We start from the raw sequence: 27,240 nt of genomic DNA, 5'->3' as shown, positions 1-27,240 counted from the left end.
TGCTGTATCAGTCGGCTAAGTACAAAGTACTTTCATCGTGTGTATTGACGTGTATGTGTTCCGTGAGAAGTGGGCCATGTCTACCCGGGCTCTGCGAAGGCTCAAAGGGAAACAGCGGGGTCAGGAGGCCTTGGACCTCGGGGATCTAACTTTGGGTGTCAGCCCAGAGGAGCAGGCTTCGGGCGAGGAGGAGGAGCAGCAGCTGGACACGGCTAACGTCTCTCTCCCGTCTAATAGCAAAGCCAGCAGCCGAAAGGCTAAGAAAAACAAGGCTCAGAAAAACGTCAGCAACATCTATGAACTGGTGAGATGACGGTGTAATTGCCCAACCCCCTACGTGTTACGTTCAACACAACGTTATTACGTGTTTCTTCCTGGCAGGTGTTTACAGCAAGCTCTCTGTTTACAAACCTGGCTAATTCAAGCTAGCCCTGTGGCGTTAACTCATTTCTCATCTTATTTAACTTAACTCGGAAACACCAAGGTTAAGGTTAGCAAGCTGCCCATCACTGTAGACCAGAGTTCCTCAACAGGGGGTCCGGGACCCGCAGGGGGTCATCAGAGTTACTGCAGGGGGTCTGCAAAATCGTTTGATAATCTTTCCAACTTTTTTATTTTTCAAAAGTATGTCTGAAAATATACACTTACATGCATGCAACATATTATTAGCAAAGATACATTTGTGAAAAAATAAATGAATACATATAGCTGTTAGGCCCAATTTAATATGCAACTCAATTTAACACAATAATGTAGTAGGGAGTACCTGCTTTATCTCTCTTTCAGCTAAGGGGTCCTTGGCCTTAAAACGTTAGGGACAGCTGCTTTAGAAAATCACTGCAAAGTAGTCCTAACCTCTCTTTGCTTTACCAAACACACACTCTCTCTCTCTAGATAGGTGATGCAGAGGAGGCAGAGAAAATCTCACCTGATGAAGAGGCAGAGAAACCCGATGGGAATAAAACAAGTGACACAGAAAAGCACGATAACAGAGACCTTGAGAAACCAGATCAAAAGCAAGAAGATGCATCTACAAAGGTAAAGATGAAGCAATGCATCTTCTCTGATCCTCTGATTTGACGCAAATATTATTCTGCTCTATCTTTTCATATATTAACCCATTATCCCTCTTTTCTTTAATAGTCTTTGTGTGATGACAGAGTTAAAAAGAAGAAGAAAAAGAAGAAGACAAAAGTGACGTCAGAAGATGGACAGGTACAATTTAGAATAGAATAGAAAGCTTTATTGTCTGCCCCAAGCGGTGACAGAAATTTGTCTTTTACAAGACCCCAACAATAAAACACACAAGTACGGACATGAAGGTAATGTTAAACAGGAAACAGTAGCTGAAAAAAAAAGACAATGTATGTACAGCATTAGGGAAGAAGGATTTGTTGAAAAGGGATTTTATATATGCTCTGGTAAGACATTGATAACACACACTAAGTTCTTAGAAATAACGACCACTTTTTTAATACAATCTTTAAACATTCATTACATGTAATGACAATCATTTCACTAATAATAACACTGTATTACAACCACTCTTCAGAACCAGGACCTACACAGACACAATATAAAAACTGTAGCTTCGTTTGGCAAGCAATCAAATATGAAAGGTTGTCTCACTCTTTAATTTTTAATGACTTTCAGAAGGAAGTTCCAGATGATAACATTGATTTATTGCTGAAGAACCTAGAGCAGTCCAATGGTCTGGGTTTGCAAAATGAGGATTGTGGAGGCTCCGACAGAAGATCTGTGCTACATGTGGAGCACAGGTGAGAGACAAACATCTCCTAGTAGGCAAAATCAATAGATTTTGATTTAGCTTTTGTGTGTGCAATATTTCACTTCACTTGGCTTGTGATTGAAGTATTAATGTGTACATTTAAATCCATGCAACACTCTGAGTTGTACTGTACTGTATTTTTCCAGGAATCCTTGTGTTAAATTAATGTAAGCTGGGTCAGAATAAAAACACCTATACATGACATTTATTGTAGCAATACTTAAATAGATCTTGACCAGTGCATAGCTAACATGACCTGGTCAAAGGTCAGTTCAGTAGCCTCAATTATGAGAATATACATTTCTGTGATTCCTGGGTGCCACCATGTGGTGGCACTTGGCTCCACGAGAAGCAAACTATTAGGAGGCTGCATTGAAACACATTCAACAAAGAACTGTAAGAGGTTAAGAACCAGAACCAGTGACGTCAGAGTAGGTCATTTCAATTCTCTTTCAATGACAAATCACTTGTGTTGATAGCAAAGCTACGTGATGTCATTTGTGCTGCTGTTTTCAGTGATGCAAACATGCTGATACAGTGTTTGGACACACTGATGTGTACTTTTTTTTTACGTAACCTCCAATAACCATCCATTGCCTTATATGGCTCAAAACAGGATAACAATTCTACACACTGATTATCATAACCTATGAGGCTTGGATAGGGTCTCCCACTGATGGTATTGCGTATTTAATATTGTCTTCCCTATGTAAATTATTTGGTCAGTATGGTTACCAGTTCACTTATCAACGTTGCAGGAAAAATACCATCAGAATTAGGTCTTGATTTTTTGCATTTGTGTAGAGCAGACATAGACTGACACGTCTAATAAAATGTGTTTCCTAAGACGGCCCACATTGTCATTTAACCTGTCAACATCTGAATGACCTTTTCTTTATTCATTAGGAACCTCAACCCAGAAACGGAGCTGAAAAGATACTTTGGGGCCAGAGCTATTCAGGGGGATCAAAGGTAAAATGAAAAGTGAAAGATTTTTTGGGGGGCATTTAAATGTACCATGTCGTCCGTATGTATGCAATATACACTGATCAGAATTAGAGAACAAGTTATAAATACTTTATTTATTCTGAAATACTGTTATTTTTCAGTTGTGGCTATACCACTGCTCTACTATCATTTTTTAAAATAATCAAGGCGCTTCAATAAAAACCTTGATTCTGTGAAAAAATCAGAGCAAAATTAGATACAAGATACCTTCCAGTTATTGGTGTCAATCTGGCAAGTGGTAACAATTAACCTAATTGTTGGACACCACCTATTTATCTGGTAGCTCTCCTTGTTACGCTGCAAGATGGCAAACCACTCTAAGGTGACTGAAACCCTGCGACAGGCAGGTTGTCCAGATGAAGGCCAAAGGGAGGACCCTCTCAGCCACCAGAGAGAGGTTGGGTGTTCCAAGTCTGTGTACAGAGGACTGAGGAAAGACTGAACCCAAAGTGTGTAAAAAAGTCAGTTAAACTTGGAGGAGGAAGTGTCATGGTTTGGGGGATGTTTTCTGCAGCAGGAGTTGGGCCTCTTGTGAAGCTACATGGCAGGGTGAATGCAAATGCTTATGTGAACCTCCTTGAGCAACATGAAATAACTTCACTGCAATGGTCTCCCAATCAGCTGCAATTTTCATGCAAGACAATGCCCCTGTCACACTGAAAAACAAGTTAAGCAGTTCCTTGAAGCTAAGAATATTGAAACAATTGAAATGGCCAGACCAGAGTCCAGATCTAAACCCCATAGAGAATCTCTGGAAAATCCTCTGCAACAAAGTAATGGCTAATAAACCCACTACAGTTACTGAACTGTGGAAGAGACTGAAGAAGAATGGACCAAGATCAAACCAGAGCAGTATGAGAAACTAGTGATGTCCTGTGGGACTATAGCCCTAAGAAAACTTTGATTAAATCTTCACTTTTGACACAATTGTTACTGTTCTCTAATTTCTCACAAAATAAATGTTTTTGTTGAAGTGCCTTGGTTATTTAAAAAAACATGCTAGTAAAACAGTGGTATAGCCACTGCAGATATTCTATCAAATTCTGAACAATAAAACTTAATACTTTTTCTGAATAAATTAAGTATTAGAACACTAATTTGCATCTCCAGTGTATTCTTTTGCACATTTTTATGTAGTTTCCTTTTTTTCTTTTTTTACAGACCTCGACAGAGAAACAGACAGTTTCACCGTAGCACTTGGATGACCAGTCCTAAGGACAGCTGGCCTCGCTTCAGCCGCCCAGGTAGGCTTTTCCTTACAGTCATCAGAATTATAGCCTTTTGCTTTCTGTCCTCTTTATTGATATTATGAGCTGTATAGTACAATAAAAAATAGGATTTATACCATTAATTTCTTTGACCCCATTTGACATTATTTCTCGATATTAGTTATTTAAAAATGAAAACACTAGTGATGATTTTGTGGTGCCAAGTGTTAAGATAGATTAATGTTCATTAATTAAGATAGTTTAAGATTCATACCCTAAAACACACACGCATTATGACATTTTTATGCAGCCATTGTTGGAAGCTTTATAATTTCGGAGTTGTGTCTCTGTCTGTTCTGTTTTCCATATTTTTTTTCACTTGACACAATTTTGCACAAATGTCTAATAGGATAAACTTATGACGTGATGATATTTTATATCCAAAAGGTCAACTTCACTGTGACATCATATTCTTTTCGCGAAAAAATGTTTTTCTCGCCATTAATTAACTCCGTCACTCAGAAACAGAAAGGGAGACATTTGGTCAGACACTAAATGCGTGACACTAATTGTTGATTGGCAACATCCATATTTGAATCATTGTCTGCAACTTTGTCTTCCACCCTGTTCCTATTGTATTCTTGTATGGTTTTGCTGGTATTGATCTTCCGATAATTGTTGTGGTAAAGCTCTCTATCGTTCCTTTGTTTCACTACATATATATTATGCAGGGCTCCAGGCTGTGACCAAAACTGAGAGTGTGTGACTGAATTTTACATCTAGTCGCACATGCGCAACAAGATGTCTCGCCATATCAATATGTAAGAGGCTAAACAGCAACAGAGTGACAGATAAGACAGGAACAGTATACAGGCACTATAAGAAGATGGTGCCATCAGCACACTAACACAGACACCTAACACGTGAGCTCCCGCAGCTTCTTCTTCTTAACATCAGGCTTCAAGTAATAATCTCAGTGTTGGGACCTGACGGACCCGAAGCTTCGGTATGTGACTCGCTGTAAACAGACGGTCTCTGCCGTCTGTCAGCAGCTCCCAAGCCGAGTGACAGCAGAAATTCACTAAGCCAAAATAGTTCCTGTCAGCTCTATGGGAAGAAATCAACAGGTGTTTAACTGATTCATTGACCGTATACTTTATCGCCATGAGTACTGCAGGCTACACCACGGCTCACACAAGTACTATGCAAAGACACCTGCAGCATCACCACATCTCTGCTAAAATCAACCCCCCTTTAAAGAAAAGACTAAAAGTTTAAAATAGTGTTAAAATCTTGTTGCATCTTGTTCTCGTGGACTTAATATCGCGTATCGTCTCGTCACACCCCTTATTCTGAATGTAAGGCATACAACATGAAGCCGTAATTGTAGTTCCACTATATCAATTACAAGGGCTAACCTGTTATGTGCTCTTGCTTATTTATTTCTATTAACATGAGTTAAATATATCTCACCATTTACCACCCTGTGTCTTTATGTGTTGTTGGTTTTTACCTCTGTTTGACATCTCCATAGGGATCTCAATGACTTTACTTCAGTCAAAGGATGGCATTCAGTACTTCACCCTAGAGCACGGTCGGGACTATCAACAAGTACAGTTCAAGTTCCTGGATGCTGTCGAGTCCATGGATCCCAACAACATTGTGGTAAAACGTTATTCTCTGCTATGCATTTTAGTTTCATAAATATAATCAGTGATATGGGCTGGAAATAATAGTCACGTAACATTGCAATGTTATCCATCCTTTTCAACTCTTGATTCAGCATAAAACAATCCTTTTGAAACATCACCATTCCTATAAACAAACAACAACTGCTATCAAAATAACGTTGTTCAAAGTCATATGACATGTGTGTCTAAAACTTCAAGAGAAATCAGCGGTCCTAATGAGCACTGCGATTGTTATGCATGTACTTGTATTATTTAACAGTTTGCCTGTGTGTGCATGTCAACTTACTGACAAATCTACAGTTTCAAAAAGAATGGGACCATATGCATTTTTATTAAAGTTTGACCCATGTCATGTTATCCAACGTCTCCAGCTCCATTTGTCCATCTTATGACCAATGTGACCACTGTCTCGTCTCCTTTTCTCTCTAGGCATTGCTACAGCTTAACCCCTACCACATTGATTCCTTGCTGCAGCTCTCTGATGTCTGCCGTATTCAGGAGGATCAGGAGATGGCCAGGGACCTCATTGGTGAGGATCATGGGCTCCCTCTGCAAATCACAATGACTTAGATATTGATTGATGTAGCTTGAAGGCAAATATTAACTACTATTTGTTGCATTGTACAGGTTGATGATTTTTCCTTTTTTTTTTATTTTTTTTTATTAAAGCTAAGACATTAAACCTAAACTGAGTTCCTGGCGCTATAAGAGCACCTACTGCTTCCACTTGATGCCTTACCAACTGGAAGATTGATTTTGGCATAGGCATGAAATAACAGTCCCTCTTCAGACATTATCGTGCTGTCCAACTGTTTTTCATCACGTTGAGAGGACCATTCATAGAGTATAGGGGTCCATCGATGGACTGAAAATAAATGAAAAACTAGAATAGCAGGATTGGAAAACAGTCCCCTGATTTAGTACTTTGTGGAGGCACCTTTTTCTTTAATTACAGCCACCAGTCTGTTTTGATATGTCTCTACCAGCTTTTTGCACCTAGACTGGGAAATATTTCCCCATTCTTCCATGCAGAACTTTTCAAGTTCAAGTTCAGTCAAATTCTGTGGTGAGCGTTGATGAACTGCTCTCTTCAAGTCCATCCACAGATGTTCTGTAGGATTCAGGTCAGGGCTCCGACTGGGCCACTCTAGGAAATTCACCTTCCTGTCCTTTAGCCACTGTGTTGTTTTTATGGCGCTGTGTTTTGGGTCAACCAGCCCATTTTCAAGTGTCTAACAGAGGGCTGCAGGTTTTCTCAAGAATGTGGGTGAACTTGGCAGCATCCATTTTCCCTTTAATCCTTAACCAGTTGCCCAGTCCCTGCTGAGGAGAAACAAGACCACAACATTATGCAGCCACCACCATGCTTCACTGTAGGGATGGTGTGTTTTGGGGGGTGTGCTGTGTTTGGTTTCCACCAAACAAAGCGCTGTCCAAAAAGTTCAGTTTTGGTCTCATCTGACCATATAACCTTTTGCCACATGACATCTGAATCTTCAATATGTTTTTTGGTATACTGTAAATGAGACTTTTCAGAAGAGGCTTCTTTCTTGCCAGCCTGCCATACATGTAGAACGTGTATACATTTGCGGTAAAAATGTAATCTTGTCATCAACATTTAGAATAACACAAACTCTCAACACAAAAAACACCGTAAAGCATATGTTTATTGAAATGCTGTGAAAGAGAATTTTTCAACATTAAAAAGAAGAGGCACTGATCTTCCACCTTCTTTGCATATTGTGGTCAGCCTTAATACTCCCATAGGCCTTGTCCTTAGTGCATCAATTGAGTGAGAGCTGAAGTTTTGACACAATACAAAAACCTGCTTTTATCATGAAGCCCAGTGTTGAAGGCTGGAGTTTCTCTTAATGGTGACAAACTGCTGACTTGCTGACGTCGTGTGCATCCTGTATACCTGTGTATTTGTATCCTCACTACGCTGCATTTAAAAAAAATAAATAAATAAAAATAGATAAACTTGTCACATTTCTCTGCCGCATCCACTCCAAGGGCTTTCCAAGGGTGTTGCAGTTCTCGTACTCCTACAACTGTAGTTACGTCCAGTACTTATTATTACTAATGGCAGAATGTTACCAGCTGAACACTGGGTGGTTTTGCAATTTCATTGTATTAGATTTTGGTATTTCTTTCAATTTCAGTTATATCTGCTGCCTTCCGTGCTCCGCTTGCTCGCCGGAGCAGCTCCACTCTGTGTTGGTCTTTGCTTTTCTGTGGCACGGCAGCCTTCAGTGTTGATAGGGACAGCTATCAGGTTAAAAAATCAAAACAATTCAGATGATTGTAAAAATGCGGATTATCGTGGCCGATAATCGGTTAATCCGTAACACTGTACTGTATATTCATTGATATTAATTCATCACTTAATTTGCTCCCAACAGATATGCGACTTGGATCTGTTAATTAAAAAAATGAACTAAAGAAATCTTAGTCCACGAAGATTAAAACAACTAAGTCTACTAATCGACTAAGAGGGGGCATCTCGAATTGTACCACACCAAGTTAGAAGAAAATGTTATATTTTTGTTGTGAATCTAAATAAATTATGATTTTTTTTTCAGAGAGGGCCTTGTACAGCTTTGAGTGTGCCTTTCACCCGTTATTGAGTCTGACCTCAGGTACCAGCAGACTTGATTATCTGCGACCAGAGAACAGGTTAGTAACTTCTTTTTCCTCTTATTTTTAAACCTTTGATAGACACCTGGGGTCCTATTTAGAGGATATATGGCACATGGTGGTGCAGTGCATGGAGCTGTTGCATTTAGAGCTTGTCCAATTCCACTTTTGCTAGTTAGACAGCACATATTCTGGGCACAAAGTAAGGGGCAAAGGGGTTGTATTTAGTCTCTCCATTAATCATCTCCCATTCTCTTTAAATGCCAGGTGTGCCTGCAGCGGGCGTTTTGATGTTTAAATAGCGGATTGCGGATTGGAAAGGACTGTGTGTCTCTGTGTGTGTAACATACATGACGCGCGGAGCAGCTTTGATGCCATCCAAATACACTTGTAGCCCATGTTAAATCATCCACCTGCCACCTACCCCCTCTACCAGTCCCTGTAGACTATTGCTTTTTAAATGATGTATCTTATTGATGTATGAGTATTCAATTTAGTGATCAGAGGCAGCTTTCAGTAATTATAAACACTTCTGTGTGTGTAGTAAAGTCACTGCAGCAAATATTGTGGGACTTTTAAGCAGCAAAACTAAAAACTTACAGAGGAAACAAAACTTAACTGTCAATCTCTGAAATAATAAATAAAGTTACTGTTCCTTGTGCGTAAATGCACACAGCAGAGCACCAGCAGTCAGCAGCTCTGCTTTTGCGCCGGGCACAAGAAAGAGCCCCTGTTCTTTGGGAGGTGTCTGTTGGACTCTAGATTATTGTTTGTAATACAAATTGTGTTTGAAGGACTCTAAAATTAAATTATTCAATCATGTCTGTTTGCAGGGCACTTTATCTTGCTCTTTATAAGCACATGATGTTCCTGGAGAAGCGAGGATGCCCACGGACGGCTTTGGAGTACTGCAAACTTATCTTGAGGTACAAAGGGAAAAGCTTAAGCACTGAGAAATACAAGCTATAGAGTTAAAGGGAAATAGTTACATTTTAATAAGAGATTTATAGAGTAAAACCCACATACTTCTCCATATAGCTTTTGCCTCAGTTACAGTCTTAACGTCACTAGTGTCTTTATGACTAACTCATGTACTGTGTTCCCATTACCGTGATCCGCACTCTATTCCTACAGAAAGAATGAAGTTGGCACTTTAGATGCTATTTTCCGTTTGTCTTTAGTAGTCTCACACTGAATAATATTACATATGATCACATGCTAGCTACACAAGACAACTCTTATTTCCCTCAAAGTAGCCACCAACAGCAGTCTTCAGGCCGTGAAAAACTATTAGCTCAATTATGAGGATTGACCTGGGGAAGTCCAAAAGATATTTTTTTTGTCCATATGACATGGTTTAGTGACTACTGACACTTATCAAAAGTGTTTCTCTCAAAATGATATCTAAGGTGGAAATCCACTGCAATGTGTTTTAGTCAAGAAATTCAAAATCCCTATTTTGTACTGTATTATTGATGATGAGATATTTTGTTGAAGAGATTTGCATGCTCCCCCCCCAATTTACCAAATTCTAGGATTGACATAGTGAAATACAGGCTAATGTAGAGTAATACTGTATGATTGACTAAGATGATAAACATGACAACATAAACAATGTTAAAATGTCATTACATAACACAGAACCTCCCGTATCATGCTGATGCAGAGATTCTATACACTCTTAAGAGGGCTGTTTCCAGGCTCTGCCGCTATCAGTCTGCCATAGCTTGAGCTTTACAACCTAACCACATATGGTCGAAGCTAATCTATGATTTTCATCAAAGTCTGGCTTCTGGAATTAATGACAGCAATGTTCTGGTCCTTTTGTAAAGCAGCCATTTGGGAATAAAAGCTGACAGCTGTCTCTCTCTAACCAGCAGTGAATACATCACTGTTGGCTTAAAATGGAAACATTATTGATATCTGTTTGAAGAATAGTCTCACATATATGATTAACACTGTCAGTCCTTTGTTTTAGAGATACATGATAGTATTAAGTGCATTGTGGTGGATTTTGAAGGACACTTGAATTAACTTATTTTGCTATCATTGTCAGTATCAGTTTGTGCACAACACAGCCACTCCATTACTTACTTTAGAGAGCAAATAGCAGAGCAGTGGGGTTTTTAATGCTATCTGGTTATCTTCCCTACTTGCCGTGTGAGTTCTAGCTACAGTTGATATTTCCAACGCACGTTGTTTGGTTGTATGTCTTCTTGGTCAAGTTCCTGTAGTAATCAGTTGCTTCTGGTCATGTCTGCCCCTCTTATTAGTTTGGACCCAGACTCTGACCCACTTTGCATGCTTCTACTCATTGATTTCCTGACCCTGCGCTCCAGAGAGTACCAGTGTCTCCTCCAGTTACACCAGGACTGGGAGGTAAAGTGTGTGTGTGTGTGTGTGTGTGTGTGTGTGTGTGTGTGTGTGTGTGTGTGTGTGTGTGTGTGTGTGTGTGTGTGTGTGTGTGTGTGTGTGTGTGTGTGTGTGTGTGTGTGTGTGTGTGTGTGTGTGTGTGTGTGTGTGTGTGTGTGTGTGTGTGTGTGTGTGTGTGTGTGTGTGTGTGTGTGTGTGTGTGTGTGTGTGTGTGTGTGTGTGTGTGTGTGTGTGTGTGTGTGTGTGTGTGTGTGTGTGTGTGTGTGTGTGTGTGTGTGTGTGTGTGTGTGTGTGTGTGTGTGTGTGTGTGTGTGTGTGTGTGTGTGTGTGTGTGTGTGTGTGTGTGTGTGTGTGTGTGTGTGTGTGTGTGTGTTCTCTCTGATAAAGAAATAGTTTTTATTTTTTGCATTTCAGGAGCACAGGAATCTGTCCCAGCTGCCAAACTTTGCATTCTCCACTGCACTTTGCCATTTCCATCTCAGTCTGCAGGAAGATGTGGATGCTGAAGAAAGTGACAAAGAAAGGCGCAAAGCTGACCAGATGCTGCAGAACGCTCTCATCATGTTCCCTGGAGGTTAGACTCTCCGAATATTAATAGACTGGTAGTGGTTCATTTTTGACACGACTGCCTGAATTCACTTATTCACATTGTTTATGGCTTGACTGAAAAAGAGCTCTATAATAGGGGTTGGAAAAAAATAAATACACCTAAGTATCGCGATTCTTTATGGATAATTGCTTTTTAATGCCTTGATGGATTAAATTGCATCATTTTGGTCTATGTGGAGGTAGGAGGGAATTACCACTTTTATTCTTGTAGTCTGTTGTAGAGTTACATGATGTCACATTCATTTAAAGACAAACCAGCCGCTATTTCCTGCATTCTCACTTCGGTCTGCTTCCCAGACCGAAGTGAGAATGGTCAAATCAACTGACACTACAACTGTAGTGCACCAACATATACAGTATACAGACGTTCACGTCAAATGCATTCAGAAGGCCCAGGTCGAGCTGACAGGGGGAACTAACATGGAGAATTGGCGAATTTAGCGGAAGGATTCATATCTGATCACAGATGGTTTTCAAAATAAGGTGTCAGCAAAGGGTATATACAGAACAGATATATGGAAATTAGATTAATGGGATTATACCTACCTATGAATTAAAAAGAAAATGCCACTAAATTATAAAGGAAATGTCTTTATTCTTTTATTTTTGTGTTGCTAGAAAAGAACAAATGATTCCCGACAATAACATGACACATTTCATCTCTGACTTCAGACACAAAATCAAATATTTTGACTGTGTAGAGTTAGAGACATTCCAGAGTAAATATCCCATGTCCCACATTTGTACCTTAACATAGCTACATTTCTGAATACATGTGTACTTCTTCTATAAAAAGCCCATTGATCCATAATGTGAGATTCCTTACAATGAGTAAAAATGGTAGTAATAGTAGAGTGTATAATTCAATTTTGGAATTAATTAATAGGAATTAATTGCAATGCTTGAAGAGTCGCAATACTTAAAATCACAATACATATTGAATCAGCACCCAAGTATCATGATAGTATCCAATTGGGAGAAAAGTATATCATGTCAGCCCTACTCTATAATATAGTAGAGATTACTTGCCATTCACATCAAGAAAGTTGTAAATGTGTACTTTCAAATGAAATGTATTTGTAAAGAACCATATCATACAAAAGTAGTTCAGAGTGCTTTACATAAAAACACTATAAAAGAAATAACACATATAGTCATAAATATACATACACACAAACAAACATACTGTGTTCCTTTAAGGAAATGCTCGGGTGTAAGGGAAGGTATTTAGTTTGGTTTTATAAGAACAGTGTCAGAGCCTCAGACCAAGTCTAAGATCAGCAGGCAAACTGCTCCATTCTTTAGGTGCCTAAATATTGACTGCTATCTCACCAGACTGTGAAAGTGCTCTAGGCACATTGAGAAGATTTCCATCTTGTGACTGGCGAGATCTGCAGGATTACAGATAAAATAAAAACTGACACTGACATGTCTGAGATGCTCTGCAGAGTTAGACCGGCAAGTACTTTGAATTGTTTTTCAAAGGATTTGAATTTGTGATGGTTGGGTGAGTGGGTTCCTAAAAAAAAAAAAAACATTCTGAAAGGAGCAGCATCTAACTAACATTTTTAGTTTTGCTTAAAGGGACACTTTGCACAGAGCACTGCATGAAACAGACCTCCGCATCTCCAACGAGCAGAGAACACAATTAACGTAGCCTACAGTAACTGGTAAGGAGGGGAAGTTAAATGTCCATGAGATTGCGTGTTTCTAAAACGGAGAAACTAATTAATTTGGGTGAGTGGCGGGTGGATTGTTTTAAGAGTACATCTGGATTCAGATGACATCAGAGACGATCCAATCACCTCTGATTTGAATTGTATTCTGAAAAAAACAGGTAACCGAGGAATGCTTTGAAAGATTGGCTTTATATGGTCTGATCTTTTTTTGTCCAAGTTAGACCTTGTGCAGCTGAGTTCTGAATAAATTGTAATCTATGGATAAGATAAATTATACACATACCACCTACTGATGTTGCTGTAAATGTGTTTTCTGTAGTCTTGATCCCGCTACTGGATCTGTGTACTGTGCAGCCAGATGCCACAGTCACCTCACATGCCTTCTTTGGCCCAAAGAGCCAGATAGGGTAATATTCTTTTTGTTTTCTCAAGTTTTTTCCATGAAATTTAACCTCATAATATATTAATGTAGCATGGTATCATTTATCATTCAATATTGTATAGTCATTAAGTATAACAAATTCATTAAATTACAGATATGAATTTTGTCATTGACTTTTATCCTCATGTTGTATCCATTTTGCTTTTCCTTTATGTTTCTGACACCCCAACTTTAAAAGACTCATCCATCCTTTCTGTCTCTAGGCAGCCCCCAGCCCTGGCAGAACTGACTGCTCTGTATGTGGGGAGGACTCACAGCCTGTGGAGGGAGGCACCAGTAATGCTGTGGTTGGAAGAGTCTGTAAAAGAGGTGCTGCGTCGAGTTGATGCCAAAGACCCTCTGGTGGAGGACTGCCAAAACAAGTAAGATCTCAATGAGCTGCTGTGCTGGCACATTTCTGTGCAGTTATGCTCCATATGTTGCATAACTTTACCACTCCTTTTTTAGGAGAAAGCAGAGGTACCAGAGTGCGCCAAGGAACATCCATCGTCACGTCCTCCTCTCTGAGATCAAGGAAGCCACCTCACACCTGCCTCTAGTAAGAACAGCGAACACAATCACAAACATCTGACTAGGGTTCCTATTCATAAAGCTTCCTGCAACAAAGAGTTGCTCCACGTGACTAAATTATATTAAAAAAATGTATGAAAAAATTGAAAAAAAATCTTAGAAGAGTGCTCGTAAAGTGAAAACTGTCAGGAGTAGGAAGAAGGACTTTTAAGAAGGCTAATCATTTCCTAAGCAGAAGAGAACATTTTGGAAATACAAAGGATAGGAGTAATATTCTCGCTGAATGACAGTTGGCCGATGAAGCATTACAGATTAGATTGTGCAGGAATAACAGTGCAGCAGTGATGACTTGAGTTCACAAACAATTAGAGCCATTTATTCAACAGAGATGTTCATTATATAAAATAGTTTTCATAATTACACCATGTCTTAAAAAAGACTAAATTATATAATTGGGCCTCTAGGTCCGATTTCACTGTCCATTTTTAATCATTTGGCCATCTTTCTGTTTTGTTAAAAATCAACCAATCACACACCTTCCTCAGAGTTGCTTCGAGAATGTTCCTAAATCACTCCTAAGATAAGAGTTCTTGCTAAACAATTATAGGCATAGGAACATTGGATCTCTCAGAAGCTTAATGAAGACGGCCCCAAGACTGTTAAGGCAGCTGAAAAGATAGGCCGCCAGCATAATCCATTACAAGACCTCTAGAGCACAGCTGTAAACAGGAAAACCCTTTCAATCATTAATGACAAAACACATCCGCTCCACTCTTAGTTTGAGCTGCTCCCCTCAGGGCAATGCTATGGAATACCCCTTGCAAAGAAAATGTTCTAAAAGGATTCTTTATCCAAAATCCAATGACTGTGGTTAACAAGTAGAGTAAACTTAAGGTTTTAATCCATAGGAATGGAGATACGTTGACTCTAGAGACTGTTTTTGTGGTAAGGTGTGATTGCAGGAGTGCCTCTGGGACGTCATTTACCTGAGTTCCTTTCAAAACCGAACAGTGTCGACTGTATGATGTCAGTAGATTGGCAGATCTCACCTGCACGATGTGGCGTGATGCCTTCACTTGCTCCATACTCATAGGAGGTTCTAAGAGGGAACGATGTAAAAAGCGTCATTAACTTTGCATTGAATTAGATTTTAGCGCGGGAAATACAAGCACTTTCATTTGTGGGTCATTTGCTCAATCACCATTGATTTGACTCGCTCTTTGGTAGTATTAACAGAATAGATGATTTAGATGAAAATCTTACAGACTACAACTTTAAATATGGCTGTACACCCTAGGTTTTAATGTAATGATTGTTGTACAATTAAGAGATCTTTGTTCTATTGATGTGACTATTTATATTTTCCTGGGTGATACCAAAAACAATTTCCTTGCATCAGCTGAACAATAAAATTGATTCTATTCTATTCACCTCATCAACAGTGTGCTCAGTCCTTTCACTAAGAAACGCCTGAGGTGATGGGCATCAATGGTAGCCTTTTTCTTATGTACTCTAAGGATTTTCAAATATTCACGCAAGCCAGGGGGTTTTTAATGAATTATGGATCACAGTACAAGAAACGTGGCTTCCCTGAGGTCCCAGTCTGATGGTGTTTTTGCACTGGACAGCAAGCCAGCAATTTGGCTGCTTTTTTGCCGCCTGGTCTAAATACTCAGACGGGTCGCGCAATATTGACAGAAGTGGCAGAAGAACTTAACTAATGTGGTTTTTCGTCAGGAGAAAACACAAGTGATCGTGCTTCACGTCACATCACATGTTTAGGCTATGCCTATCCCGGAATGCCGGCTTTTGGGAAAGAGGAATATTACGCCTCAGCTTCAAAAAGACAGGACGTCAAATTGCCGCCTTTGCCTAGCCACCAATTTGATGGATTTTCTGTATAAAAACACATTGAGATGGTCTAGATACAGTATATATGTGCATGCTCTTTGATTCAAATAAGAGTCAAGCTTAAATGTCTCTGGATCAAATTTGATGACAAATTTGATTGTACATTCACAGATACATACACCTCCATAAGTGTTACCACATGTGGCTTTTTTAAAATATTTATTCACAAATCTCTCGTTGGCAGGTGTGTGTGTGTGTGTGTGTGTGTGTGTGTGTGTGTGTGTGTGTGTGTGTGTGTGTGTGTGTGTGTGTGTGTGTGTGTGTGTGTGTGTGTGTGTGTGTGTGTGTGTGTGTGTGTGTGTGTGTGTGTGTGTGTGTGTGTGTGTGTGTGTGTGTGTGTGTGTGTGTGTGTGTGTGTGTGTGTGTGTGTGTGTGTGTGTGTGTGTGTGTGTGTGTGTGTGTGTGTGTCATTTCTTGTAGCGTGATTAACTTGTGGGATTTCTCTGGCATGGGTTCAGTGAAAGTCATGCATCCTACTGCAAATAGTGCAACTGCTGACTAAAAGTTGTGGGAGTATGTTAGTTTCGGTGAAGGATATTTTAGAAGATTTAGAAGCCTCCAATGAGTACAATAGTATAAATACAATGCTGGATCACCTATTTAGTATTCATGCATCCCCGGGGAAGTGACTCTAATCTTCCGTGTTTGTTTAACACTTTCAGGAGGTGACCAGTCAGCCTGTGATGGGCTTTGACCCCCTTCCTCCACTGGACTCAGTGATGTCGTACGCTAGACCAGAGAGGTAAGGAAGGACCCATATAATCTGTGCACATTAACTTCCATCGTACATGTGCAAGAATACACAAATATTGTTCTTTACAAATCAAAAGGCTTGTTTTTACACTATAATGAGTTGTCTGAGTGTTTGTGTGTCTGCATATAGGCAGCACGTTGGTGCTACCAATGAGAGTACATTGTCGCTGTTTTTCCGGTCTTTGCTGCCAAACTTCAACCTTCAGGTGAGTTGCACAGATCAGGCAAGGTAGCTCTAACAGGAATAGGTCTGGAAAAATTAATTGATCAGAAGTTGTACAGTGCATGGGATTATGCTTTGGCTTGATGGAAAAACAAACAATATGATTGTCTTCCACGAATTAAAAAAAACTTTAGTCTGAGTTGACAGATGTTATTTATATTGTGATGAACATCCCTGTTATATTTGGTGAATTTGAGAAAGTCCGTCCTCAATCTGAAGAGCAAACTAGTGACCATCTGACAAATCTTGCATTGACGTTTAGTAACAAATTCAGAGGACTCTAATAAAGAACCCATGGTGTGGATGTGGGCAAATCATGTGGTTAACAGCTTGGAGCCCCTTATACAAATAAAACTTATTTGTAACAAATTGTGTTAGTTCACAGAGTCACAATTCACTTTATAAAATGGGCAGCTCAAATCAAGCAATTTAAATGGTTCATAGCCATGTTTTAAGAACCACGTACAACGGCCATGGCGTCTAATTCCTTTGCACAATTCAGTATCACTGTGTCTCAGAAAAAAACAGACTAACAAAGCTAAAACCGAATACACAATGGAAACCTTTAAGGTTCACTTTGATCTGGGTGACCTAACTATGGAGTGGCTAGAGAAATGTCCATCTTCTAGAAAGGATGGACAGCAGGCTGAACAACATCATTTAGCTATGATATAATCCCAACATACCACGGCATGTCATGAGCTCTTGCTTGTTTGAACTGCTTGAAAGCGGATGTCAGATGTCCTAAGACGTCATTGAAGAAGCACAATATAAATTGCATTGAACGTCCGGGTTTCTATTTAACAATTACTAAAACACACAGTGTGAATAAGTAACGGGTCACTCCACGTCTGGTGAATTGAATGAATATGAACCGGTAAAAGTTCCCTTAGAGCATCTTTCCACACATGCTTGACTGATTGATGATTTACTCCAAAGACACATGGTTACCCTAAGGGGAAAGCAACTGCAAAATGTCAAAGAAGGCATATGACCATGTAACAGTAAATTCTGTTTCCCACAGAAAACAACAACAACAAACAACATTCATGAAGTGTGAATTTGTTCCATTGTCTTTGCTGTCTTTTTCCTAATAGGGAAGTTTGATGCTTCATTTGTAGGGCCTATTTATAGAGTCAAATCAAGCTGTCTTGACCATAATTATTGTGGGACTTTTTTGTAATCTTCAATGTTACCAGAGGGTATAGGAAAAAATATATTTTTTAATATGTCAGTTGAACACATTCCACTTTTCTGCTTACACTTAATTGTCGAATGATGATCAAACCATTTCAACCATTCCAACAATAGCTGGCCTTTATTGTGATTGCTACATTTTGCTACGCTGTGCAGGAAGTCCTGTAATCTATTATGCAGTTGTGAATGTTAATGTCTAAGTAAACCTGGGTTATAATATGATTTTTAATTATTTTAAATTTCAGGCATATATTGGTCACTTTAAATTGGGTATTACATGACATAAACTGACACAATTCTTGAGTCATCCTTAGCCCATATAGTCCTCAGCAACAAATGAGTGTTTGCTGTTTCCACTCATTTACTCCACATTATTTGCTTTCCATTTGCTTCATGTAGCTTACCATATGGTGACAAACAAATTTTGAAGCAGAGCAGGACATTGAGATGTGTCCCATCCCCTACCAATAGTCAATGTTGGGAACTTTCTAGGCCTAGTAGTTTAAGGTGCCAAATACCCTAATCACAGAGGTAGCATCTTAGAAAACAAGGTAGGTAAGGAAGGACTTGTGGAGCATTCAAACACACTTTTGAGCTGATTTGCATTTTGTGTGTGTGTGTGTATGTATATATATATATATATATATATATATACACATACACACACACACACACACACACACACACACACACACACACTGGAGATCAAAATTAAAGAACACATTTTTAATACTTGATTTATTCTAAAATCAGAAATCTTTTTTATTGTTCAGAATTTGATAAGAATATCCGCTGTGGCTATACAACTGCTGAACTAGCATGTTTTATTAAATAACCAAGGCACATGCAAAATTAGAGATCAGTAACCATTGTGTCAGAAGAGAAGATTTAAGCAATGTTTTTCCTGGGGGCTATAGGATTCAAAAATGAATAGGAAGTTAATTTCATTATTGAATCCTATATATATATCTATATATAGATATATATATATATAGATATGTGTGTGTGTGTGTGTGTGTGTGTGTGTGTGTGTGTGTAAGGTAATAATTTGTAAGGTTTCTGCGATAACATAGCATTCTGTGACGGCCCATAATATTTGCTAATGATAATCTTAAAACTCAAAGGCTTTTTGTTGCTAATGGACTTTGGTGGTGTCAAACCAAACACAGAACAGGTATGTCTGGACAGGATTAAAACAAGGGTTCACTGACCAATTTTACGATGATGAAGATGCTTAACATGGAACAGTATGTACCCAGGGGATTATAAATGTTATGCAATAGTGATGTATGGATCGACTCCAATGTCCTCTAAATCTGCGTGTATGCTTAAATTATCGACCCACCACCAACCCAAATTATTTATTTAAACCACGAGCCCCTGTTGCTTATGTTGCTTTGAAAAAATAAGGCCTTCTATTGATGTATCAGTGTTGTTTGTTTTAGTCACGATTTATTTTACTATTTATACTAGTATTTATTTTGAACTAATTATTCCATGTGCGCAGTAATGTCACTGCAGCAAATGTTGTGGGACATGTAAGCAATAAAACTGAAAATTGCAGTTGCAAATGTATTGGTCTTTGTGTGCACTGCCAGTGTGCAGCAAAAACAACTTCCAGTACATAAAGATACACATATCAGGTACACCCACACATTAAACACCCTGTGTGTCAGCTATACATGCTTAAAGTTAACAGATGTGCCCGAGGCATGTTTCCATCAGGACAGCTCTATCCTTCCTGATTATGCTATCCACTTAGGGAGAGGAAGAGATAGGACATGGATTCAATCAATAAAGTTAATACTAGGGAGGATTTGCTGTCCAGTTCTCTTCTTTTTTTTGTTTTGTTGAATTTGAGTTGCATATCTGCCATCGACATTCATGTTGTGTTGTATAACACAACCCTAGATTATCCTCATTGATATGTCTGAACTCATGTTGAATGTTTCATTGTGTTTCTAGTACTTTGTGTTGCTTATCTGCTTTTGCATGTGTACGCATCAAATGGGATCATATGTGTTAAAGCTTACTAATTTAACAAACAGTAGGATAAATCCTTTATGGACTGACAACTTCGGGTGTCTTTCAACACCATCAAGTGCTTCCAGCGAAGTGAGACTGTTGAACCCGTTGTAACTATAGCAGGATTTTCTTAAAATAAAATTAGAAAATTAGATGGTAAAACAGAACAAATTGTTAGTTTGAGAAAGCCAAATGCAACCATTGAAATTACTTAGAGTCTAGATATTTTTGTATAAACTTGTGTCTGTTTTCTCAATAAGGGTGGACAGAGACAGGAGGATGATCTGGAAGTGGCTCGAGCTGGACAGGAGCTGAACCAGGAAGTGAATCGGCTAATGGTAGCGATGAGAGACATGCTGGCAAACATCAGGTTTCAAGAGCCACCGAGAGACGACAACCCCTACAGAGATGAGGAGGAGTGGGACTGAGAGAAGAAGGAGACAGACGTGGAAAAAAATAATGACTTTAAGAAAAATTTAAATATTCAGTGGTGTAATAATGGTTAAGAAGAGATGGAGTGGGACAACTAAATAGTATTTTATTTAATTGTTATAATTTCAGATTACTTAAGTGAAAGGAAGAGATGGTGTTACGAGCCTGTCCACTTCTCCGCTGTAGTGGCATTGATTAAAATGACTCTGGGACATCTTTTGCTGTTTTCAATCTGTTTTTGCAAATGGAATATTACTCTCTTTTGTTCTGGGATTTTGTGTTGGGAATAGCACGATTCCAACAAATAGCTCTCCCTTTAGAGTTTTATTAAACATCTTTATTTAAAAGAAAACACAGTTTTTATAGTTCATTTTTGACACCCACCCACATAGTTTGGTGAAATCATGTTCAGTTTTTGAGGGGATGCGTTAAACATAATCATCTTGTAGGCTACATATTTTACTCTGATGTAAAAATAAAAGAAAAAAAGGATACAGGGTTGTATTAAATTCCTTCAAAGTCTTCACTACATATATTATGGAAGTCTGTGTACAGACATGGATGTAAAAGGCATCTGGCTGACTGGTTAGTGGAGGCTTGCAACACCCTCAAACCTCTCAGATACAAACATGTCACATAAGCATACCAGTGATAGCTCGTATTTTTATGAACCTTTTTCACTTCTTAGTCACAATTAGCACACCAGATTCTCATTACAGATAGAAAACATAAATTAAAGTCAACCTAAAGTCTTTGTGGTCACAAAGAGATCACAAACTATTGAGACGCTGAACAAATCACCCTCTACACATACTGGAGCTGGTCATACATTGACTTTGTGACTCAGCGAACCACATGACACTATAACTGGTTGATTGTCAAATTGTTATTTAATGTTAGTTCACCTTCAACTATGGTTACCTTTTTGGGAACTTCACATGTGATTGTTGGCAGTATAGAAAGGCTTTTTTTAATGGAGCCACAGAGAGAACTGTGTGTGTGAGGGTCAGATGATGCGACTCCGATGTTTCCACCACTGCTGCACTGACAATTAGTCATTACTGTATACTTAATGAAAACATCAGCCCATACTAGACCTCAGAATTAAAAAAAAAAAAAAAGACCTGTAGCAAATATAAATAGGTACCATAATTATCCTCATCCACTGCTCCAATAAAGAGAAGATTTATTTCAACCAAGCTTTTGTAAAAAACGCACTGTGATAAAAGGATTTGCGTGATGTTGCGCGTATAGGGCTTTAGCCATGGACTGTATAAAACAGACTCCAGCTGATAATTATTTTTTCATTATTGATTAATGTGCAGATGATTTCCTTGATAAATCTATTCCTTCATTTAGTCAGAAATTAAATGAAAATAACCAAAATCTATTCAGTCACAACACAGATAAAGCAGCAAATACTGACATTTGAGAAGCTAAGCTAAGATAGGAGGATGTTTGGTACTTCTACTGGAAAAGAATACTTAATATAAAAATAGTTGTAGATTGTCTTTTGATAGACTAGTCGCTTAATAAATTCAGGCCTCAATGTGTGAACAAACATTAACCACTGTCCAGTCATGTCATCCCATTTAGCTTGAGGAATTTACACGACTACTGGTATTTATTTGTGAACCTCTGTTGAGAAGCAAATAATGCAACTCAATGGAATTCTTGTTTTACACCAAGTGACTTGGTTAAAATCTATGGGCTACAGTTTTGATGACACCACATACTTTGAGTAATAAATAAACCATGCCAATGAGTGGAACTTAAGTAAATCTGAATCTAAAGCCAAAAAAGTGCTTGCAAATATAAATCACTTTATGAATTTGGTCTCCAAATTTGAATTCATTGCTTGTCATGAAGTAGCCTATTTGCCAAGTATCTATTTATTGATTGCATTATGGTATAAATACTATGATACATCAATGAGTCTTGCACCTCTCAATAGCAATTTAAATGTTTAAACTGAAAATATTTAATTTATATAACTTTTAACCCACATTCAGTTTTAAACTATATGTAATACCACTAATTAGATCTATCTTTAACAATATGTTATTGTCGATTCTTATCTTGCAAACTAGTCTGTTCTTTTAAAGCAGTCATATAACAACAACTTCAGTGTTACGAAGAAAACTGGATCGCTCCACATATCTTTGGGTAAATAACACCACACAAAGCCGTTACATGTATAATGTCCATGCTTTAGGACTTTAGGTAAGATATCATCGATTGCACAAAGGTCAGCTTGTTAATTACTTCATTTTCATGACTTGGGGACTTGAGTATCCACAGCAACAGCAACAATATTTACTGTGGTAAATATGTCTGTTAAACCATGTGAACTGCCAATAAGCCAAAAGACTTAAACTTAATCTGGAATTATTTAAAGCATTGCTTCATATATATATATATATATATATATATATATATATATATATATATATATATTAATATTGCATTTATTTCTGTTTTAAACCAATACTGCCTATACTCAGTTAAATATTTTTGTTTGCTGTGCTCAAAACCAATCTCAGTGTAAGTGATGGAGGATATGAGCCTGTCTTTTTTAATAGTGTACTTACTTGGGTACAGGAGGAAATTCAGAGTTCAAAAGCATGTCTTTTTGGAAGTTATGTACAGAAAAAAAAGAGTTTACAGTGTGTTGTTAAGCAAAAAAATGGGTTGACGGGTGAAGTGTTGCGTAAAGATAGACAGAAAGAAAGAGTTCCGAATTGATTCGGCAAAACATGACAAAGAGATAAAAGATGAAGCACTAGGCTGGAGAAAGCTCAGCTCCTCCCTGCTTTCCTCTCAATTTCCCCCCAAACTGCGGGCCTGTCTGAGACAGGAGGACCACAGCCCAGTTGACGTTTGCATTAAAGGAGGAGTCGCCTGAGCTCCTTCAGAATCCAGCATCACTGTGAAATGTTACAGTAAGTCACCGAGATACAAGGAAATTTTGCAGATGGTCGGGTTGGGCGGCCTGTTGGAGTGAGAGACCATGAACTGTGCGCGCAATGTTCTGAAGGACATTTTATGGATCTCCGTGTTGGACAAATTGCATCCATAGGAAAGAAGAAAACTTGAGGAGAGGACACTTTTCACACGGACAAACGCCTATTGAATGGCTGAAACGTATAGTAAGGGTTCGATTAGCGCTTTGAGGATATTTGACAGTCAACTGAACGACTGTATTGACTTTTCCAACTGACTGACTGCATCCGCTTATGGTGAATTATCCTACAAACAAGAGAGACGTCTGTGGGACTCGCTTACTCAGTTTGACACTGTGCTGAAGTAAAAGTCCACCAGTCAGTCATCATAGAAAGTCAGACATGGCGATGATCAACAGGTCCCGGCATAACCTCCACATAGACTTCGGCTCGCTAACTGACTTCGTGGAGGACAATGAAACGAACTCCACCGCCGGAGAGCAAAACTCTCTGGGCTGCGTGCAGATCCGCATCCCCCAGGAGCTCTTCCTGGCGTTGGGGCTCATCAGCCTGGTGGAGAACATCTTGGTGGTTCTGGCCATCATTAGGAACCGCAACCTGCACTCGCCCATGTACTACTTCATCTGCTGCCTGGCGGTGTCCGACATGCTGGTCAGCGTCAGCAACGTGGTGGAGACCTTGTTCATGCTCCTTAACGACCACGGCCTGATGGAGCTGCACCCCGGCATGCTGCGCCACCTGGACAACGTCATCGACGTGATGATCTGCAGCTCCGTGGTGTCCTCGCTCTCCTTCCTGTGCACCATCGCCGCGGACCGCTACATTACCATCTTTTACGCGCTGCGCTACCACAGCATCATGACCACGCAGCGAGCTGTCACCATTATCGCGGTGGTGTGGCTGGCCAGCATCACCTCCAGCATCCTCTTCATCGTGTACCACACCGACAACGCCGTCATCGTGTGCCTCGTGACCTTCTTCTGCGCCACCCTGGTGTTTAACGCAGTGCTGTACCTGCACATGTTCGTCCTTGCGCACGTGCATTCCCGGCGCATCGTGGCGTTCAACAAAAGCAGGCGTCAATCCACGAGCATGAAAGGGGCGATGACCCTCACCATTCTGCTCGGGGTCTTCATAATATGCTGGGGTCCCTTCTTCCTCCACCTCATTCTCATTCTCACCTGCCCCACGAACCCCTTCTGCAACTGTTTCTTCCAAAACTTTAACCTTTTCCTCATCCTCATCATCTGCAACTCGCTCATCGACCCACTCATCTACGCCTACCGCAGCCAGGAGCTGCGTAAAACCCTGCAGGAGCTGGTGCTGTGTTCTTGGTGCTTCGGCGTGTGACACTACGCGCACACGTTGTAGGATGAGAATGAGAGCGTTACACCATCAACGTCGGCGCTTCTTCGTGAAAGTACATTCAGTCAGAAGCTGAAGTAAGTCGTGACTCATGAACTGGCAGCTTATGCCGTTATATGATAAATACTTTTGTGCATCTCGTGGATTCAATTATATCCAGGCGTGGATTCAGTTCTATATGCGGGTTTATTTACTGTTCCTGTGTTAGGTGCACAAGAAACACCTGATCATTTAATCCAATTATGACTCTCTTATATCCTTAAACGGTTTTTTGTTTTTTTGTAACAAGTATTTTCCCCTCCAAGTCAAATGTTTTTGGGGTGTATGAAGTGCTTCTTTTTATTGGTCGGAATATGTGATATGTGATCCTCAGTAGGTTGCCGAGTTTGCGCATCATCCGAAAAAGAGAAACATTTATTCCAATGAGAATAATGTTTATTGTTGTTAAAACATATTTCATTGAGGAATAAATTGACCGGGATAATTTGTACAAGTTTGGTGCAAAGAAAGGCGAGATGATATGTAAGAGAGAACCGTGTTCAGCCCTTATATTATATGAATCATATAAACACGCCCGTGTGTGTCTAAATGGTGATGGTCCGTGAAAAAAAAAATGTCGGGAAGTGTGAAGAAAAAAAAAATGATGGGCGAAATCACATGAACGGCCTCGCTTGCCCGGGGCATGTAGATAGTTTATGAAAGGACGCATCAAAGTTATATTTCTGGAAGTGGAAGGGGTTCTCTGAAACAAATGGGCGGCTTCAAAAGATCTGGAGCCTCAGGTCAGTTTTGTGGGTCAAACAACTGGCTTAGTGCAAACATTTGTTTAGATTTCTTTTTTTTTCTATTAGACCAATGTATACTTTTTTGTCTATAGGCTAACTGGCTCAGTAAACGTCCAGTAAATATATGAAACATCAATGCAAATAGATTGATCTGAAATGTAGCTTACTTTTAATATATTCCTCTAAGATATACGAAGCTTAGTATTTTCTTTCTTTTTCTTTTTTTTAAATTATCCTATGAAATCCTATTATTTATTGATCCTAAGGATTTGCTGTAAATAGGACCTACATTTAACTGACCTGTAGCAGTCGTGTTTATTTGAGCCAACTGTATCCACGCCTATACACAATGCTTTGGCTTAGTTGTTTCCAAATTAGGCTATGGAAAAAAGACTAGAGAGCCCACAATCAGGCTGTCTGACAAGACCAAAAAAAAATTCAACTTTACTGGTTAGATGATGGCTACCATGTAGTGTGAATTGTGCATGTTAATATTGACAATGTGTACTTGAATAATGCTTGCAAGATTATTTGCTGCTGCGCAATAGTAACGTGTTTTCACTGAAAATAGTGTCTTTTTTCTATTGATTTTAAATCATAACTCAATTGTTTGTGGGGGGTTTTTTTTGTAGTATTGTTAATGGTATTTTTTTCAATACCATAACTGAATTTGTACTTCTCTGTGTGGGAGTTGTTAGAGAATTGTGAATGTACAGTATGTCTGCTATAACCGTAAAGGTAATGAGACTGTGGTACTCAGTGCTTTGGTATATACCTGAATAACTTAAACTAGGAGAAACTGCAGAATGCATCCTATTAACTTGAAACTGAGTAAACCAGGACTATGTTGTACAGTTATTTTATAGAATGTGGTATATGTCATACTCAAAAAATGTTTATCTATTTGTCTCAAATAAAGAGGCCAAAACAACAAAAGTTGTGGTAAAAACTGCAGTATTTTGTATTTTTTAACACCCTCCAAATGGCCTTTTCACGATTTTCTCTTCTTTTTGCATATAATGTTTATTGCCTTAGCAAGTTGATTTAATTATTTGGAAACTAGATATTCACAGCAAAGGCTTCATTCATGTGCATGCTAACAAAATAAGAGAAGAGTGGTGCCTGTGCAGTTAGCACCATGTGTCAGATGTGCCGATTAAGAATATATATGCAGGTTATTCAATTATAGTTTGTGGTTGTTCATTGGTTCTTTACTGTAAAATAAAAAAAATAATTACCAAGTTTATTCGCAGATGATAAAGAAGAAGACACGTAATTATACACCCTTGAACTCTAACGTAACATGCGAGCATGAGGACTTTATCTGCCTCGCAGAAAGAAGAAAATGCAGTACAATATTTGCTCTCATCAGACAGAAGGGCTATTGATGTATACCACAAGAGAGATGTTTTGGAAATACTCCATTTTTAAACTCATGATCAAATTCAGTTGATGTGAAGTAAATAACATCATTGAAGAGAAGGGGATTTCCAACTGGAGCAAATTAAAATCCCAATTCTGTCCTCAAGGAAGAAATTAAACATCTTGATTGTGTTAAATCATTTATCATTAATCATGGGCTTTGGGTATAAAAAAAAATGAAGCAATCACATTTGCATTAACTCTTTTTTTTTGTTTAG

At 39.0% G+C, this 27,240-nt stretch overlaps 2 protein-coding genes across 2 annotated transcripts; both read left to right on the top strand.

The window, feature by feature from the left end:
* The first annotated feature begins 24 nt into the window (after positions 1–24).
* On the top strand, positions 25–20,754 carry tcf25 (TCF25 ribosome quality control complex subunit). Its single transcript, XM_083918509.1, has 18 exons — positions 25–304; positions 895–1,038; positions 1,144–1,215; positions 1,654–1,778; positions 2,696–2,761; positions 3,959–4,041; positions 5,540–5,670; positions 6,126–6,225; positions 8,279–8,372; positions 9,167–9,259; positions 10,607–10,712; positions 11,121–11,280; positions 13,314–13,401; positions 13,640–13,798; positions 13,884–13,974; positions 16,520–16,599; positions 16,741–16,816; positions 20,316–20,754. Exons 1-18 carry the CDS (start codon positions 77–79, stop codon positions 20,481–20,483), a joined length of 2,064 nt encoding a protein of 687 aa, XP_083774635.1. The 5' UTR covers positions 25–76; the 3' UTR covers positions 20,484–20,754.
* A 3,077-nt stretch (positions 20,755–23,831) lies between these two features.
* On the top strand, positions 23,832–24,800 carry mc1r (melanocortin 1 receptor; the record flags this gene model as incomplete). The annotated part of the gene is made up of 1 exon (XM_083920107.1): positions 23,832–24,800. The coding sequence occupies one exon, from the start codon at positions 23,832–23,834 to the stop codon at positions 24,798–24,800; it is 969 nt and encodes a 322-aa protein (XP_083776233.1).
* Positions 24,801–27,240: the final 2,440 nt, after the last annotated feature.

This window comes from Echiichthys vipera, assembly GCF_963691815.1.
Source record: "Echiichthys vipera genome assembly, chromosome: 1".
Classification (NCBI taxonomy): Eukaryota; Metazoa; Chordata; class Actinopteri; order Perciformes; family Trachinidae; genus Echiichthys; species Echiichthys vipera.
Note: the sequence above shows the minus strand (reverse complement) of the source record. Positions and strands in the feature narration are given on the sequence as shown.

Bases quoted from the DNA above. Each gene is read 5' to 3' on its own strand.
- tcf25 (XM_083918509.1), top strand. From the start codon at position 77: ATGTCTACCCGGGCTCTGCGAAGGCTCAAAGGGAAACAGCGGGGTCAG. The intron at 8,373-9,166 runs GTTAGTAACTTC...GTCTGTTTGCAG, and splicing joins TATCTGCGACCAGAGAACAG to GGCACTTTATCTTGCTCTTT. The intron at 13,402-13,639 runs GTAATATTCTTT...TTCTGTCTCTAG, and splicing joins GGCCCAAAGAGCCAGATAGG to GCAGCCCCCAGCCCTGGCAG.